The sequence below is a fragment of the Onychomys torridus genome, chromosome 17 (genome assembly GCF_903995425.1).
Source record: "Onychomys torridus chromosome 17, mOncTor1.1, whole genome shotgun sequence".
Classification (NCBI taxonomy): Eukaryota; Metazoa; Chordata; class Mammalia; order Rodentia; family Cricetidae; genus Onychomys; species Onychomys torridus.
Genome location: NC_050459.1, coordinates 56599637 through 56618720, shown reverse-complemented (window position 1 = coordinate 56618720; position 19084 = coordinate 56599637). Strand labels below are relative to the sequence as shown.

The 19084-nt window shown below is 44.1% G+C and overlaps 1 protein-coding gene across 2 annotated transcripts in view; it reads left to right on the top strand.

Annotated features, from left to right (window-relative positions):
- Klhl2 (kelch like family member 2) overlaps positions 1-15392 on the top strand; it is a 110950-nt gene extending 95558 nt beyond the window's left edge. The window contains exons 9-15 of one of the 2 annotated variants that reach the window (XM_036209381.1): positions 1350-1467; positions 2724-2921; positions 3578-3679; positions 6121-6249; positions 6826-6966; positions 12176-12319; positions 14266-15392. In XM_036209381.1, the coding sequence (XP_036065274.1) occupies positions 1350-1467; positions 2724-2921; positions 3578-3679; positions 6121-6249; positions 6826-6966; positions 12176-12319; positions 14266-14294 (861 nt within the window). In that variant the 3' untranslated portion in view covers positions 14295-15392. The remainder of the gene's footprint in view (positions 1-1349; positions 1468-2723; positions 2922-3577; positions 3680-6120; positions 6250-6825; positions 6967-12175; positions 12320-14265) is intronic. The other variant, XM_036209380.1, reaches the window with a different exon arrangement.
- Positions 15393-19084: the final 3692 nt, after the last annotated feature.

The following is a 19084-nucleotide window of genomic DNA, read 5'->3' as shown; positions in this document are numbered from 1 at the left end:
TTGAGGTTTGAAGTTTGAGCATAGGGTTGATCTTGATGGGCCATGCAAGACTGGTTTTACAGTCTTGCCCCTGCTGTTTTATTGTTGTGGTAGGGTGTAATGATTTTCCCTAATTCTTACTTGAATTCGGAACTAGAAGAATAAACTGAAGTCTCTGGCACCCTTGGTCTGTGCTAAGCGCTGGCACCCTAAGGGTTTTCTGCTTTACCCTGTAACTAACACGGGCTACTTTTTTTTTTTTTTTTTGAACTTGGGATTTACTGTGACTCTGGAATCATGCTTTCTGTGTGCACATCTTTCTGTAGTTTTCAGTACAGGTAGGTGGTCCTGTGGTCACGGTCACAAACCTCCCATTTTCGTGAGCTTCTCCACATTGCTGTTGTTATTTGTTTGTTTTTAGTATTCATTTCTCTTATCATGATCTCTTCTTCCCCCAGAGGCCTTGCCCAGACTTGACAGTTTCCCCTATTCACTGTGACGTTGTTCTGATGTGTCAGAAAGTACCCTTGTGTGTGGCGAGAGACCAAAGTCCCGTCTGTCTCCCAAAGTCTTTGCTCCAGCTCCCCAGCTAACTTCTGCTCTCCTTTTCCTGATCCCCAATTGCAGTTAATGTCATGTGGGTTTTGTTTGCTACAATTGCACGTTGGCTTTGAACTCTATCTGGGGGTGTTAGTTCCTCGATGCAATCTATAAGCTCATGGCAGGTAGTGATCATGTCCTGTGTAATCCCCAGCGTACTTCTAGGCAGATAGAGATGTGTTTAGTCAGCTGTCCTATTGACCGGAGGAAACTTGTTACGGAAGGCCTCTTGTTACGTTCTGAGGATGGTTTATTTATGGAGTGTCGAGAGAGGCCTCTTTCTATGTTCTCATCCACTCAGGGGACTCTTTTTTTCAAACATTTCTCCATCTATGAATACTTGACTGTCCTCTTCCTCATTGCCTAGTAACACACTTGACTTCCATCTCTTCTGGACTGTAGCAGTCTTAACCTCTGAGGACTGCAGCACCAGGGTCTGCTTTACAGCCAGCCCCATGCCTCCTGGCAGCCTTGCCAGTGTTGGCCGCCTACTGTTTTTGCCTTAAATACCACTTTGGCTGGAGGGGCTAGAGGCCTCTGTAAGTTTCTGGAAGCCTGTTTTTAAACTGAATGTGCTCGATGATAGAATCGCAGTTCTGACGTGTGCCCCTTGCCGATGCCGTGGACCTGTCGGTTCAGTAGCCATTTTCCTCCAGCTTCCTGTGTCCTCTTGGTCCCAAAGCTCCTCTTGTCCCTGTCCTGTAGGCTGTCGTGAGTCTCTCCAGTAGGTGACGTCATTGGTTCAAGCACTTACATTTCTTCCCTTGTAGTTGATGGTGGTAGTCGGGGGCCAAGCACCGAAGGCTATCCGAAGTGTGGAATGCTATGACTTCAAAGAGGAGCGATGGCACCAGGTGGCAGAGCTGCCTTCCAGGAGGTGCAGAGCAGGTGAGCGTGGGCTGGCATGACCAGCTCTCTGTTTCCGGGTCTTTGGGAGCTCTCGGGTCTTATTTCAGCCATTTAGGGGGGAAAAAGTCTATTAGACATGCACAAGGTAGTCTGTGCCTCTCATCTCAGCTCTCCAGGGGAGGAGGCACGAAGATGAGGGGTTCAAGGTCATCCTTTACTACATAGTGAGTTCAAGGCCAGCCTGCACTACATGAGACCTGTTTAAATTAAAGAAGAAGAAGCTCATGTAACAGTCTGACTGAACCCTTTCTGTGGAAGGATAGCAGCTCATTTTAGTTTTTTGGAGACAGGGTCTATGTGTCTATGTAGCCCAGGCTGGCCTTGAACTTCCTGTTCCTTCTGCCTCAGCCTCCCAAGCACTGGGATTGCGGGTGTCTTCCCTTGTGCCTGGCTGCTCTACTGTCTTCTTCATCTGACTTTCTAGGACAGACTGGCGGGGCTGGCAGTTTGCTGACTGATTTGCTAGTTACCTTAATGAAATACCGAGAGAGAAAACTCTTTAACCCTGGGCCTTTAGTTCTAGGAAATGTCCAACCAAGCTGCACGCAACGGTGGCTTCCATTCTAGCATGTGTTTTACAGATGCATTGAAGCAGATGTTATTTGGCCAAAGCTCCTCAAAAGAAGCAGTTACAAAGCTTGAGAATCCCCACTGGGGGAAATGTGGACCCATGGTTCTCATCCCCCTTTGTTGAATGAGTTCTATAGTGTCTTTCCATGCGGCTGGCCTCTTCCCAGCAGCGTGTCCTGTGGGATGTTGTGTACCAGCGTAGTCAGAGTTACTTCGTTCTGGAAGAGTGAGGGGCCAGGGCTGTAATCTAGTCAAAGAGTTCCTCTTCTGCCTAGGACATCTGGAGGCCAGGATAGTCACAGTCATTCTCTCTCTCTCTCTGCTACTCTTTAACTTTGTTTATGGGGTGCAAGGCCAGGCAAGCACTTTACCACCGGGCCACACACACTCCTAGCCCACTAGTTTTCAACGGCCATGAAAACTTTTTCATCTTAGCTTACAGCAGACCGCAACAGTGAATGTCTAGTACATACCTCATGGTGCACTTTGATTTTAGGTTTCTTGGAAATTGAAGAGAATTTTTCAAGACCGATTCAGTATTTAAAACTGTTGAGAGTTTTGTGCTCTGACAAACACTGTGGGCTGTGTTGATCACAGCCTGCTTTCAAAGCAGGATGACTACTGTTGGATGGCGTATTCCTCCTGAATCGATGTCTTCTTTGCAGGGATGGTCTACATGGCTGGGCTTGTCTTTGCGGTTGGTGGTTTCAATGGTTCGCTAAGGGTTCGCACTGTCGATTCCTATGACCCTGTGAAAGACCAGTGGACCAGCGTTGCAAACATGCGGGACCGAAGAAGCACGCTGGGAGCAGCCGTGCTGAATGGATTGTTATATGCAGTGGGCGGCTTTGATGGCAGCACAGGTAATTGCTTCTCTCCTACACAGCTGTTAGAATTAACATGCTAACCCCATTGATGGGACAGATGATGGTAACATTAGCGTATAGCTGAGTGTTTTTAGTAGGCATTATATTCAGAGCCATTTTAAAATGACAGGATTTCTTTAAAGGCCAATGTGGTGAAATTTGGGGACAAGATGATTGTAAGTTTGAGGGTAGCCTTGGCTACAGTGTGAGAACTTGTCTCAAAACTGTAAATTAACATTTTTTTTTCTTTAAAAGATGAGTGAAGGCTGGAGAGATGGTATGTGGTTAAGAGTGCTTGCTGCCCTTTTAGAGGACCAGAGTTCGGTTCCCAGCGCTCAGGCAAAGCACCTCACAAACAGCTGTAACTCCAGCTCTAGGATACCCAGCGCCCTCTTCTGGCCTGAAGGGGAACTGCAGTCATGTGCACAACCCCCCCCCCCATAACTATTTTATAAAGCTATAACAGTGCAATTATATGAATTTTGTTTCTTATGCATTAATATCCATCATTCTTCTGCTTAAAAAGCTTACAACAGCAACATCTTGAGTAGAAGCTTCCAGTAAAAAAGCCACTCCTGCCATGTAATTAGCATGCTTTCCCATTTTCTTCTTTTTTTGGAGGAGGAGCTGAAGGGTACTGTGCTTTCTCGCAGGTTTATCGTCTGTGGAAGCGTACAACATCAAATCCAATGAGTGGTTTCATGTGGCGCCGATGAACACAAGGAGGAGCAGTGTGGGTGTGGGCGTAGTTGGAGGTAGGTCTGCCAGGTCCCCCAGGTGGGTGTCTGCAGCTACTCTGGGTTCCAGAGAGTAGTTCATCTAGACATTGAACACGCCTTCATAAACGGATGGAGGAAAAGCAGTGGTTATATATTTTGATTGCTCCTTTAACATGAGCCCATTTATGTAAACTAAACTGTATAAGCAAGCCTTTCTGCCTGCTTCCCCCCCCCCCCCCCCCCCACCCCCCCGCTCTTCTCCCTCCCTCCCTCTTTGTGACTACGTAAACCTGTCAACTAATTTCTCTTACCTCACTGGAACTTGAACCCAGATCCTAGACATGTGCCTTATTCCCAAAGTGGCACCCAGCCCTTTCACCTATTGTTACAACTGTTGGAGAAACAGTTCAGGTCGTTCATTGTAGAGCCAAAAGTTTGTATCAGGTGAAGGCCATTTAACCTTCAAGAGGCAGTTGCTATGGTTAGTTTATTGTTATCCTGCTGTGTCCCAGATGAAGGAAAGCCTTATGTGTTATTTCTCTTTGGTGTGATTTCTCCCCCTCAAATACTAGCTTAGGAAAATTCATGTTTTTCCAATTCTTCCTCACTGATGGTTAAAACAAACCTTAAGACAGGGTTTTTTACTGTGTAGCTCTGGCTGCCCTAGAACTCACTGTGTAGACCAGGCTGGATTCAAACTCATAGAACAACCGTCCCGTTCCTCCAGACTGCTAGGATTAAAGTGTGCGCCAGCAGTCCCAGCTTTCTGTATACTTTTCAAAGTAGTTTTCAGGGGGCTGGAGAGATGTCTTAGCAGTTACGATCTTCTGCTCGTCCAGAGGACCTGAGTTAGGTTCCCAGCACCCACATTAGGCAGCTCACAACTGTGTGTGACTCCAGCTGCAGGGGCAGCCAGTGCCTCTGACCTCTGCGGGCACCTGCATTCGTGTGTGTGTGTGTGTGTGTGTGTGTGTGTGTGTGTGTGTGTGTGTAATTAATAATAATAAAAATAAATATTTTTAAAATGTTTTTCTTAAAATGTAATTGAAATGTCATAAAAACTTCCCATTTGACTCCTATGTAGCTATCACCACAATTCATTTAAGAACATTTTTAAGGGGCTGGAGAGAGGGTTCAGAGGTTAAGAACACTGGCTGCTCTTCCAGAGGTCCTGAGTTCAATTCCCAGCAACCACGTGGGGGCTCACAACCATCTGTAATGAGATCTGGTGCCCTCTTCTGACCTGTAGGGGATACATGCAAACAGAACACTGTATGCATAATAAATAAATAAATCTTTTTAAAAAAAAGAACATTTTTAAAAGCCCTGCTTCCCTTAGCTGTCCCGACTTCCTGTCACTGTGTACATTTCTCTCTTCTAGACATTTTATATAAATGAAACCATAGCACATGTTTACGACTGGCTTTTCCCATTTCACCTGTTGTTTTTCATGTCACTCATGATGTATATTAATACTTCATCCATGGTGTAGTGTTAATACCTCATAGCTTTGTCTTGCCAGCATTTCATTGCATTCTGTATAGCATTCTGGCACTGCTTTTCTTTTCTTTCTTTTTTTAATGTATATGGGTCTTTTGCCTGCATGTATGTCTGTGCACTGTAGTTAAGAGTTTTCCTGCCTGGCCCAGTCAGGACAAATCTCTCTTACCCACCAGTCCCACAGTCGCTCAGACCCAACCAAGAAAGCACACAGGAACTTATATTGCTTATAAACTGTATGGCCGTGGCAGGCTGCTTGTTATCTACTTCTTTTATCTTAAATTAACCCATTTCTGTTAATCTATACTTTGCCACATGGCATGTGGCTTACCAATGTCTTTACTCCCGCCAGCCTTCTACTTCCCAGAATCCTCTTCTCTCTTGTCCCGCCTATACTTCCTGCCTGGCCACTGGCCAATCAGAACTTTATTTACACAGAGCGGTATCCACAGCAGTGCACCATGTCCATGCAGTGTCCGTGGAGGCCAGAAGAGGGTGTCAGACCCCCTGGAAGTTGGAGATGGTTGTGTGCTGCTCGCCATGTGGGGGCTAGGGCTCGAACACCGGTCCTTTAGAAGAGTGGCCAATGCTCTGGACTGTTGAGCCCCGCTGCTACTCACTCTTAATTTAACTCCCTGCCCCAGCTGACTAGGGTAACTGGTATTTCTGTTTTCCAGGATGTTGTTCGTGAATCGACTAGTGTTATCTAAAGTCATGAGTGTACTTCTCTGTGCTGTCGATCAGATCACTGATGGGAATGTGAAACATGGAAGAAAGAGCACCTCCTCTATTCCATGCTCTCTTTCTAATATGATACGGTCATTCCACCTGTTAACCATTTGGCAAGACTATAGTATATTCTAAAAACTAGGACTACTTTAAGGGGAAGCTCTGTTACCACAGAGCACGATATATTAATATTTCATGATGTGGAGAATAGGTTATTTATTCGGGCTTCTCTGTGGTTCCGTGTCTAGGTTTGCTCTATGCCGTGGGGGGTTACGATGGAGCTTCCCGCCAGTGTCTCAGCACAGTAGAATGCTACAATGCCACTGCAAACGAGTGGACCTACATAGCAGAAATGAGCACCAGACGGAGTGGAGCAGGTAAGTAGAAGCCCCGGTCAGCAGCCGAGGGGAAATACTGATGGGCGTCTGCGCATGGGGTTTGAAAATGTATGTTGCTTTTACTGGCTCTCCTAATGCTTTAAGTGGCCGTGATAAGTAGCACGTCCGTGCATTTTTACAGAGTAAAAGGCTCCAGTGCTGGAAGGCTCCTCTGCATTAGTTACATAATGTCATTTTGTCATTCCTTTGAGGTTGCGGTTTTTAGTGCTTATTTGGAAGTTGTTCAGTAAGCAGGTCTTCTCATGGCCGTCTCTTTCAGATACAAGCTTTCGCAGACTGGACGCTTTGGAGACTTACTTATGAGAGGATTTTATTAAAGGGCTTTGCATCTGCCCCTCCGGTTCGACTTTCTTCACTTACTAGAATAACCGTTCTTCCTAAGGTCCTTCCCAGTCCATTCCCCTCAGCTTCTGCAGTGATGGGCTTTCCCGATAGTGTCCTGCCAGTGAGTTAGGACCTCAGAGTTTCTTCTCAAGCCATCTGCGTCTGCTGCACTGTCCTGCAAGGTTCTTGCCTGCTCTGCTCTACTGTAATTTGCTTGGTTGTGTTTTACAGGTGTTGGTGTCCTAAACAACTTATTATATGCTGTAGGAGGTCATGATGGTCCTTTAGTACGAAAGAGTGTGGAAGTATATGACCCCACCACCAACGCCTGGAGGCAGGTTGCAGATATGAACATGTGCAGAAGAAACGCAGGTATCTGTTGAACCCAAGGTTATGCCAGCCATGCTGCATTTTTAGAGACTTTTTTTCTAGTTTCCCCTGCGTATTTTTCCATTGTTCATTTGATAATTCCATTCCCTGATTGTCTTTGAGGGTTTCCAGTGCAAAAGCTTATTTAGGAAGCCCTTAAAAGTGAACTCCTGGGCTGGACCACAGCTCGGTGCAGTGAACACCTGGGTTAGACCACAGCTCAGTGCAGTGAACATCTGAGCTGGACCCCAGCTTCGTGCAGTGGTACAGCACTTGCCTCACATGTGTAAGACCCAGGGCTTGGTCCCTAGCACCACCAAATTAATTTTTTTTTTTTTTAACAATTTAAGAAACCAGATATGGTGGCTCATGTCTGTAATCCTAGCATTGGGGTGCTGAAGCAGGAGGATTGTTGTGGGTTTGAGGATATGTAGAGGGTTCCAGGACAGCTTGGGCTGGCTACAGAATAAGACCCTGTCTCAAAACAGACAAACACTTATAAGGCGTATTTGGTAGAATGCTTGCTCAGCATTTGGGAGGCCCAGGGTTCCATCACTAGGGCCACAAAAGTCAGGCATTGTGGTCAGTGCTTTTAATGTAAACAGTCCAGTGATGGAGGTGGTAACAGGAGGCTCAGAAGTCCGAGGTCAGTGTGTGTGTGTGTGTGTGTGTGTGTGTGTGTGTGTGTGTGTGTGTGTGTCTGTGCGCGCGCACACACGTGCGTACACACACAGTGTGATGCCGTGCGTGGTATCTAGAATATAGTATGTTGTTTCTATACTTTGGAGACCTTGCAGACCTTCCATTCTATAGCAGCTTTTGGTGATGTTTGTAGATGAGATTGCTGGTAGACCCCTCTTTATTTGTCCTGCAGGCCAGGTTATTAGGTCGGACCCGAGGAGGCACCACCTGAAAGACCAATGGGGGCGAGAGGGGAAGGAGACCAAGCGCATAAAGAAAGACAGAGACAGTCTGAGTCACGTCAAGGTCTCATTTATTGCAAAGTGAAGCAAGCTTATATACTGGTGGATATGAGGGGAAGGGAGGGAGATGAAAAAATTGTTAGAAAAGGGTTCAGGACGAGGTCTCTTTGGTCCAGTGCTCAAGCAACCGATCAATCAATTAGAAAAGGGTTAGGGAGATATCTCTTTGGTCCAGTGCTTTGAACAACTGATCAATCAAACATACTCCAGGAAGTTAATCTAAAAGTACACTTTGTGTTTTTTCTGGGAATGATTGTTTTTGCAATTCAATGGGTGCAGTTATGCCAGATCATCCAAGCAAGAAAAGTCAAGGCACAGCTATCCAATTTTTGGTTCCCAACAATTTGATACTTGAATTCACTCAGTTTCAATGTAAACATTTTTGAGTGCCCGTCACATATCACATGCTAGTGAGCTCAGTTCTTAGTGGATTTGCCCAGTTACCCAGGTAGAAGCTACTTGAATCAGATGTAATGGAGCACACCTGTAATACCAGCACTGGGAGCTAGAGGTAAGAGGATCTTGGGTTCCAGCCAGTCTGGACTATGTAACAAGACTTTTATAAACAAATGGAATTATTATCTGTATCTGGGGGGAAGTCTGAAGAGCTTGCTTTGATGTAATGTGGTTCGGGATTCATGAAGAAATTTGAAATAATTTTAAGAATACCAAGGTCTTCGAGGTCAGAGTACTGCAGTCACGTTTGTTCCCACAGACATGTTGTGAAAAGGGTTTAGCTACAAGTGTGTCTCACATGGTGTGAATGTCAGACTTACATAATCCAAGATGTTATAGGCCACTTACACCATGTGGGCGCTTGATGCAATAAACAAAGCAAAACAAAACACAACAAAACCAAACCCAGTAGACGTAAACTGCCAGGGCAACGCTACATTGTTTACCGTACATGTATCTTCGATGCATAGAAGGATATTCTTCAAAATAACTATAAAATACATAAAATAGTGGCATGGCTATTAACCACGAAGTATCATGTGTTGTTTGAAGCCCTGTATGCCCCGTTTTCACACAGAGGGCAGTGCTGTAGGTGCGTTTACACCAGCATTACCAGACACATGCTTCCGTGTCAGGCTAGCTGACCCAGGCTCCAGCATCCCTCGATAGTAGGAATTCCCCATCTCTGTTATACTCTCAGGGGATCAGCACTCTATAGCCAGCCCGTGGCTGAGCTGAAGTGATATGACTGTACTTAAACGATTCCTGAGAAGGAAATGCCAGTCCTCTGCCCTTCCTTCCCGTAGTGTAAATTCCTGATGATTCCCAAGGTTACTGTGTACGGTTGAATTCCATTGCTAGATGCACTCCCTAAAAAAGAAAAAATGCTTTTTGTTTGTTTGTTTTCTTTGTGGCCAAAGGGAAACACAAAAGTACAGGATGGACAGGAAGGACTGTCCATAGCAGTGCAAAATTTATAATTAACTATTCGGCCATGCACTTTACCCAGTCGCTTGCATTTGGTAAGATATGACAAGCGTTTCAGCAAGAGATAATCTGGAAGCATTGCAGCACCCAGTGCTTGATCCAGGGTGTGAGGATTCGGCATTAGAAATGTTGGGTAACCTTCAGTCTGTGTTTCTCAGCATCTGATAAGCTCTGTCCAGACTCTTTCCTTAATCTAGGATAAAGGTCTTCTCCAGGCACCTCTGGGGAAGAAAGGGCTCATCTGGCAAGGAGGGGGAAGGGCATGTGCTAATTCCACATGGGGAAAGATGAGGGAGTCTGAGTTAGCAACCAATTTACAAGCCATATCTCAGAAGTTTTCATAAGCGTGGTAAACTGTATTTAAAAAAAAAAAAAACTAGGCATGGTAGCACATCCCTGTAATCCCAGCACTGGGGAGATGAAGGAAAAATAATTAATAATAATAATAATAATAATAATAATAATAATAATAATAATAAATAATTAATAATCCCAGGCTGCTCTGCGTGACAGACCCAAATGGCCAAGTGCTTGAGGGAAGTCTGTCTTTTTGGCAAAGTGGTTTGGTTCCCAACTGCCTAAAGGACTGTGTGACTCAGTGTGTTAGTGAACTTACAGCATTAGAAGGGATGGCCGCCCAGCTTGACTGGGTGCAGAAACTGACCTCCTCCGCTGTGGGATGCTCTTTCACCTGGGAGTCCCTCGTAGGTGTATGGAGGGGCTGGGGAAGCATAGCCCTGAGCTCACTGGGCCATCCAGGCCTCTTGGATGTCCTCACCGTCAATTGCTGTCTGTCAGTGAGTTAGCATGGACTCAGGTACCCATGCAGATCTTGAGGAACTTGTATGTGGCTTCTGCTTCTGAGTGTTTTGAATTGTTTGAAAGCAGTGTGAGTTTGACCCTTGGGAGAAGACTAGAATAGTAAAACAGTTGAGTCTGAGCAAAAGAGAGAAAGAAGGCCCACTCCATCTTAGTGTACTTTTGAATATGCATTTTTGAATGATTATTTTGGAAATGTCAGACAGTTGTGTGTTCGAGGCTAGGTCTCACTGCAGACCAGGTTAGCCCCAAACTTGCTATTCTCTTGGACCCAAGAGCTGGGAGGTCAGGTATGTGTATGATATCATGCCTGGCTTAGGTTCTTTACTTAAAAATAATTCAGTTGACTTAATAAAACTTACATTTTATGTGTGTGGGTGTTTTGCCTGTATGTATGCCTGTACACCACTTGTTCGTCTGGTACCTGTGGAGGCCAGAAGAGGGAGTAGGATCCCCTGGAACTGAAGTTACAGACAGTTATCACAGCTGCCAGGCAGGTGCTAAGAATTGAACCCAGGTCCTCTGGAAGAGCAGCCAGTGCTCTCAACGGCTGAGCCATCTCTCCAGCCCTGAACAAAATGAAGTTGAAATACAGTGTTTACCTCTGAAGTTGTCTTTTTAAAAAAAATCTATAGTAAATAATTACATGAATATTCAAACACAGAGATGCTTTTTCTTTCTCATTTTAAGTAACTCCTGGTGACGAAGGACTAGATAAACATGGTTTTACATACGTGGAAATGTATGCAACCATTAAGATTATGCACATCAATATTGCTTTGGAGAAATGTTCAAGGTATGGTGTTTGTAAAGCAGGCTTGCACAGACAGCCCCAGAACTCACAATGGGGTTACCATGACTCTAGTCTAGCCTGAGCTACAGAGTGAATTTTAGGCCATTTTGGGCTACAGAGTGAGACCTTATCTCAAAAAGAGAAGAAAAAGGAAATTGGGTGTGATGGTGCAGGCCTGTAGTCCTACCACTTATGAGGTGGAGACAGAATTAGGAGTTAAAATCACTTGGCTACATAATGAGTTCAAGGCAAATTGAGACCCTGCCACCCCCAGAAGAATAAAGTAAAATTTGTATTACTTGTTTGGGGATAAGAAAAGTGTGTGTGCTGTCTGTAGTAGAGATCAATATTTTAAAAGTTGTTCTAGAAGCTTTTGAACTTTCCCAAAGCCAAATAAAAGTTACTCTAATAACCAAATAAATACTACTGCTTCCCCTGCCTCCTCTCTTAAAGACAGGGTTCAGTTTGTCACCCGGGTTGCTGTGAACCATCTTCCTGCCTCAGCCTCCAGAGTGCTAGGATTACAGCATAAACCACCATTCTCTTTTTCTTTGGCGGTGCCAGAGATTAAACCCAGCACCTCATACATACTCGGAAAGTGCTCTGCTACAGAACTACAACCCCAGATCCATTTAAAGAAAACAAAATAGCTTAACTATCCGATGTAAAACTTGAATTGCGAATCATTTGCCTTCTGGGCAACTGTACTACCACTGAGCTATATAGCTCTGGCACTCATGTCAGCTGTCTGTTAATAAATATTTTCTTAGTTTCCTAAAAAGCTGACATTGAGAACCTTTTACCACGTTGACCTTTCTCTCCCTCCCTCCCTCCCTCCCTCCCTCCCTCCCTCCCTCCTCTCTCCTCCCCCCTCCCTCCTTCCCTCTATTTTCTTAATGAGGATCGAAATACCTTCTAACCTACAAATAAAGCTGTTGTGGTGATTAAGTGAATGAGTCATATCTAAAGCACCTATTGCAGTAATGGTGCACACGGTAATGGTGCACAGTAGGAGCTTTGCTCATGCACAGAGTAGGTCTCACATGTCATCATCCCCTCCTCTGCCCCCTTTTCTTGAGCATCATTTGATCATCTGAGAAAACATGTGGGGGTTGTTTGTACTCACCTGAATATTATTGAAAGTAACTGCTTTCTGTCTGCATCACTTTTCAAGGTGTGTGTGCAGTGAACGGTCTGTTATATGTTGTCGGAGGAGATGACGGTTCCTGTAACTTGGCATCGGTAGAGTATTATAATCCCACCACAGATAAATGGACAGTTGTGTCCTCTTGTATGAGCACGGGGAGAAGCTATGCAGGTATGGTTACTTTGTTCTTTATCTCTTCGTGTACAGGTGACATGATGCAGCCCATTTTCTTGTAAGAAGAAAATCTTCGTGTGCTTGAACAGTGTACCTTCAGTGTGCATATTGTCAGTGAAGCACTATTATGACTTCAAATACCTAATTTATAGCTCAAAATATTTAATACGTTTTAATGACTAAAAGCAGTATATATGGTGAAGAGCAGTTCACTGTGCAGCAAGGCTTTAATTCCTTAACCAAGAAGTGTGACTAAGGGGCTAGCGAGAGCGTTCATCGGGTAAAGGCTCTCGCCGAGCCTGGGGACCTGAGTTCAATCCCTGGGACCTCCATGATGGAAGGAGCAGAGTGGCCCCCACAAGTTGTCATCTTATGTCTCTTCGTATGCTGTGACACATTCAAGTCCTTAATTGGAAGCAAGTATGACCATCTCAGTGCATTGCTTGGGAGGCATGGTAGAATGCCTTACTTTAGTATACCATTGGTTGAATAATGTAATTTCTGGCCCATTATCTCAATAAGAAAAATTATAATAATCTTTAATATAATGATGTCTTTACAACTACATATATGTTTACTAATTTTGATGATGTTGTAAGTATCAGAATATAACACAGTTACTATAATGCTGGGGGGGGTGATTCATTTTTACTAATTAATCATCACTACTGTCTATCTGTCTTTCAAAAATGACACCTCACAGGAAACTATATAGCAGGATCCCAGAATAAAATGATGCAGTATTAGGGGGAAAAAATTCCAGCAACTTCATTGAGTCATGACATAGAACAGCTATTGTGTGTTTTAGGGTATATCTCTGTTGGCACTCATACATACCCATAAAGACCATCATCACAATCAAGATGATGGACATATCCACCCTCCAGCAGGTTTTCTGACCCTTCAAGTATTAGGTACAATTTGTTACTTTCTGACTAACGCAAATGCTCCTCAATAATATCTTCAAAGGAAAAAAAGAAGTTCTAGGCCAAGAAGTCTGATACAGCATTTTTTCAGATCTAAGCAGGTCTTTCACAGTCATCTATGTTAAAATGGTCTTGCAAGGGGCCAGAGAACGGCTCAGGGCTAAGAGTGCTCACTAGTAACTTTTACAAAGACCTCCAGCTCCAGGACAGCCAAGCACCTCTTCTGCAATCTTTGGGCACCTGAACTCACATGTGCACAGACCCATACTCAGGCACACACATATAAACATAATTAGGTGGTGACAATAAGTCTTTTTTGTTTGTTTGTTTTCGAGACAGGGTTTCTCTGTGTAGCTTTGGTGCCTGAATAAGTCCTTTTTTTAAAGAATAAACTTTATTTTAAAAAGAAGAAGAAAATGATGAACACTGGAGTGAGAGTGCAGCCGTGGAGAGCACTTGTTGCTCTTGCCTGGGACCCAGGTTCAGTTCCCAGCACCCCTATGGCGTGTTCACAACCATCCCTAACCCACGACCGGGAGATCCATGCCCTATGTGACTTCTGAGTTCACTAGGCATGCACGTGGTGCACATGCAGGCCAAACACTCATGCACATAAAATAAAATAAACAAATCTACTTGTTTTAATGACTTTTATTTTATATGTGTGTGGTTGTTTTGCCTGCAGGCATGTCTGCACACTGCATGCCTGCCTGGTGTCCACATTGGCCAGGAGAGGGCACCAGATCCCCTGGAACTGGAGTTACAGATTGCTTTGATTCTCCCATGTGGGTGCTGGGAATTGAACCCAGGTCCTGCAGAAGAGAAGTCAGTGCTCTTCACCACTGAGCCATCTCTCCAGCCTGAGCAAATCTGATTTTTAAAACGTGGTGCTTGTCACCTGGAGGAAAGGCACTCAGAAGCTGCCACCTGTGGCTTTCGCAGTACAGAATTCTGGATTTTCTCAAAGGCACAGAATGTTGCCTGTGACATGTTTTGTTCCTTCATTCCTTCGTGCAGGGGTCACAGTTATTGATAAACCATTATGAGCCCGGAGGATGTTTTCAGCATATCTATACATGAGAAGCTGCCGACGACAAGTATTTCTGAGGTGACTGAGAGCCTCGGGCTTCTCCACTTTACGTCTTCTGCACTTTACGTCTCAGCAGAAGATGAGACCATCTGCCTTTAGAGGCCTCGGATAACGAAGATTATTTTTGGTAGAAGCACCGTGTAGGCTTTCTCTGCACCGAGCAGCCGCTGACTGACTTAACCAGAGACCTCGACCACAGCCCCTGCTCTGTGGTCTCTAGGCTCCAGTCGCTTTCATATAAACCAGTTCTTATCAGCCTCGAGTGACTACGGGATTATTTTGTGAAAGAGAATAAAGTTAATGTGTGTTCTTGTAAAATTAAGTTTTATCTTTATTCTTCCTCCTGAAAAATCTCTACTGGGAACAGAGACTCTGGACTGATTAAAATCTATGTAAGTATGCAACACAGTTGAGAGACGAAACTGTCTGCTTTTATAAATATCTTTGATTACATAAATATAATAAATTGTGTGCATATAAATGTGTGTCTATATGCTTTCCTTTAAATATGTTTGAAAAGATGTTTGAAACTTGATTATCTATTTATAATTGGCACAGTACTTTGAATTATGCCAGTACTACATTGTAAAACAGAGTTGTATTTTTTGATATTTAACAATGCTTAACACTTTAAAACGCCACTTCTGAGGAATGAACATGGTGTAACACACTTTAATATGTGTGATGCCAAACTTTTTTAAAAAAATATAAATTATGCTTATTTATTATTTTCTTTAGTTTAATCTTGGTCATGTTTTGGTGTGTGTTTTTAATTTTTTTTTCTTAAAGTAACACCTTTGGCATGAACATACCTGCAGGTTTTTGATGAATATAATGAATGTATGGAATTCAACTGAATTTGCATGGTCTTAAGAATTCTTTCTGTGTGTATAAATTTAGCTGCTATTAATGGAAGAGAAAGCTTTCTGTGAGTAACCATGTGTATTGAGCAGATAGTTTTTCTGAGATCTTCGATTAATCTCTTTAAAGATGACCAACTGTGTCTTTCTTGAATTATCTTTGAATAAAAGTTTGTATATTATTTGTTTCACAATGTCCTTGATTTTTTTTCCTGTGTGACTTGTTTGCCTGTTGTTGTTGTTGTTTTTTCCAAAACTTGGGTTCTCCAACTATATAGATGTATATAGTTTTTCATGTTTTTGACAAATCTGTATTTTTAGTTTTTTGCTGAAGTAACTTGCCCTCTAATCTATTAAAGCAGTAACTGGCGCCACTGGGAGTTGTTCTTGGAGAAAAAAATGACCTCAGCCATCAAAGTAATAATTGGTTAACTTTAAACTTTTTTATATTTCCTTGCTTTTTATGATCAATAGCACACAGATTTAAAAAAAAAAAAAAGAGCAAGTAGCCTTGATGGAGGGGGAACCCAACTGAGAAGCAGCTGAGAACCTATTGCTTTGATAATAAATACAAAGAACTGAAGGATAGGAGTGGGGTGAAGTGCTGGACACAGCAAAAGGGTGGAATTGAAAGAATAAGTTCCTGTGGCTGTTGGTCAGGAGAGGAATCTTCAGGGTTAACTCACACTGTTGGCAAGTTATAATCACCAGGAGAGAAACATCCAACATTTCTCTCTAGTTGACACAAATTGTTCAAATGTAAACAGAACCACATTACACAGTTGAAGTCTCCATTATAAAGGAAGATAGAGTTTAATCAGAATGGGCCTGTGCTTGCTTGATGAAACACGAATTTCCACATTAGCGCAGCCTCCCGGCATAGCCATTATTAGCAACCACGTCAGGGGTCGAATGGAACTGGAACTCAGCCATTGCTCACAGCACCGGCAAGAGAAGGATGCAGACCTTCTCTTGCCCAGTCAGTTCCTATAGCAATGAGGGAGAGATGGTTGTCTGTCTTCTCACAACACACATTATCTCTGTGACTACATGTGTGTGGAGTGCTGTCACACATCGGCAGCTCTCCAAAGGCTATTTCTTGGGTAGCCGGTAGTTCAGTTCCACCCAATCAGGAGACAATGTCACGTCCCAACAGGGGAGGACTCAGTCCCCCTAGCCTCCCCACCCCCACTGCAGATGCCAATCACTGGTGCTTCTTCCCAACTGACTAAAAGCAGGCAGCAGTGACACTCCCTCCTTGTGTGACATCTGTCTTGCTGGGCTAGCTCACAAGATGGGAAGACATGTTCTGGTTTGCATGGTTCTATGTATTTTTGAGTTAGGGTCTCAAATGTAGGCCCGCTGACCTGGAACTTGCTATGTAGACCAAGGTGGCTTTAAACTCCCGCTGCCTTTCTCTCCTGAGTGCTGGGATTAAAAGTGTGCACCACCACTGCACAGGGCTTACGTTCTGGTTTCATTTTAGAGATGTTCCGAAGCAGGCGATGAAGAGACGTGCTGAGGTAAGGGGTGGAGCTTCCATGTCCTCAGAGCCATGACTGTCTCAGCCACTCTAACACAACTTGTCTGAGAGTCTCCTTCCCCTTCAGGTGGGGCTGGAAAGATCCTCTAGTCATCCAGTCACAGGTGACCAGTGCCTTCCCAAGGGATCGTGCCACCCTGAGTCATCTCCTTAGATTGAGGAGTGAGCAAACTACTCCCTTGGCAATCAGACTTATGCAGAAGGAACGCAGGACACAGTGACAGAGATGGGACCAAGACCAAGTATGTTTCATGTTACACTTTTAAGCTCCCAGGCAATCAAGCTTTCCCTAGAATTTTTAAAGTGTTTCTTAAAATGTAATCTCAGGGATTAACTCCTTGGCTTGTCAAGCAGCTCTTTGTCTTGGCTCATTCTTTCGTGCCTGCCAAGGTTTGTCCATCCCTGGATTCCTAGGCGATGGTAGAAGCTTGGACATGCCTCCCTGCCTTCTTCCGACCTGCATCTTCCCAGTTTGAAATCTCTTCGTTGGTTTTCTGCCTTGGCTCTGACATGCAGGAGAATTCCCAGAGTCTCTTACTGTATAAGAAAGAGTTCAGAAGTTGAGGCTGAGAAGATTGTAGGAGTTTGTTTTTTTTTTCCCTAAGAAAGCAGCCCACCCCCCCTTCCTCCCAAGTGTGTGGTCTCACCCCTCAGCAAAGAAACTTCTCTTCCCAGCTGACAAGGAGCATTACAGAAAACCTCAACTGGTCAAAATGCAGAAAACGTGTTTGTGTGGTTTTTCAATCCCACAGTCCCAACGGTTACAACACAACTCCAGCAGCTGAAGGTCAGGGATCATTGCAGAAAGGGGTGGAAAGATCATAAGCGCCTGAAGAACAGGAAGTTTGCTCTAAGATTGTGTCTCTCCGTAAAGTATCAGAGCAGCTGTACCCATGAAGTCTCATCAACATGGCTACCTACACAGGACCTGAGCAAAGAAGATGACACCAGACAGGCTAACAGGAGACAGGGAAAGCTCAGGAAGCCTCAGCATTAGACAAAGAACTGTAGGCTACTGAGGAATGTAAAGAGTGAAAGTCTTCCTTAAGAAGACCGCCCCATCACCCAACTGGTTATCCAATACTAAGTGGTCATACATATAAGTAACATTATACAGACTGGTTATATTTTTATACTTAGGAACGTTTAACAACATTAAAGAAAAGAGGCTATGAACGTGAGTGAGAACAAGAGGGGGTACATGGAAGGGGTTGGGAGAAGGAAAGGGGAAAATAATGTAACTATAACTTTAAAAAGTATTTAAGAAGAAAAGAAAGCAGTCCCGGGCTTGAATAAACTTCAAGGCCAGATCTGTGTACTTGTTTCTCAAGGGACCTCTACTGCCTGCTGTTCTTGAATCCAGCTGAAAGCAGAGAGGGCTTGTGTGGATACCGTGAAGTGTGTGCTGCCAGAGGACTTGGTTCTTTACCATTTCTTAAGGCTCTGACCCCCTGCTGTGTACCATAAATAGCACTACCTAGAAACGTGCTAAGATAAAATTGAATAAGGCTATTTCAATTTACTCTTAAATGGCAGCCTATAGACTTCTGTGGCTGCTGGTGCCTCACTTTGGAGCAAAGGCTATGCATGAACCATTTTTTAGAATCGTATTTCTCCGACTCTAAGCCTGGGCTGCTCCACATTTTAAAGGAAAGTCTCAGTGTGGTGAACCCACAGATATAGAAATCAGGTTGGTGACCTTGTACTGGGTGTACTAGTTGTGAGTTTGAAGACATTTCTTAGGCTTTGACTCCTATTGTTGCAAAAATTAAGAAAATGAGTACTGCTATATCACAGAATTTCATAGGATTTGAAACTTATTTTGAGCTTGAATCCCTTGATAGGTTGCGTTTCACTGTGCCTACCCTTTGCTGTAGGGAATAAGCCAATTGGATTGCCATATCTCCACTTCTGGCCGGCTGCAAATCTCCAAGGTAGAAGATAATAGTTGGACCAGTTCATAGGGATATATATAGTTCAACTGACAACATATCTTCTGGGATATAACTCTAAATCTGCACCCATAACCGATGATTTCTGAGCACCTTTTGAATTGTGGCTTGATCCTCAGCAGGGGCTCTCCCTCCCCACCTACTGACTTTGACTACTGAACATACTTGCCCAGGTGTCTCCTGTTAACCAATGACAAGCCTGCTGAATCTGAGCCCACAGTTCTGTTCCTACCATACTTCACACACCACAGGCTTGGGCAGAGGAAAGAGATGGGCTGCAGAGCAGTCAAGTTCAAGGCCTCAGACAATAGGGAGCAGGAGAACTTGAGATGGGATGGGCAAGCAAGGCAGCTGAGCTGGGAGGAAGAGCTGCAGTGTGATACCCCAGACC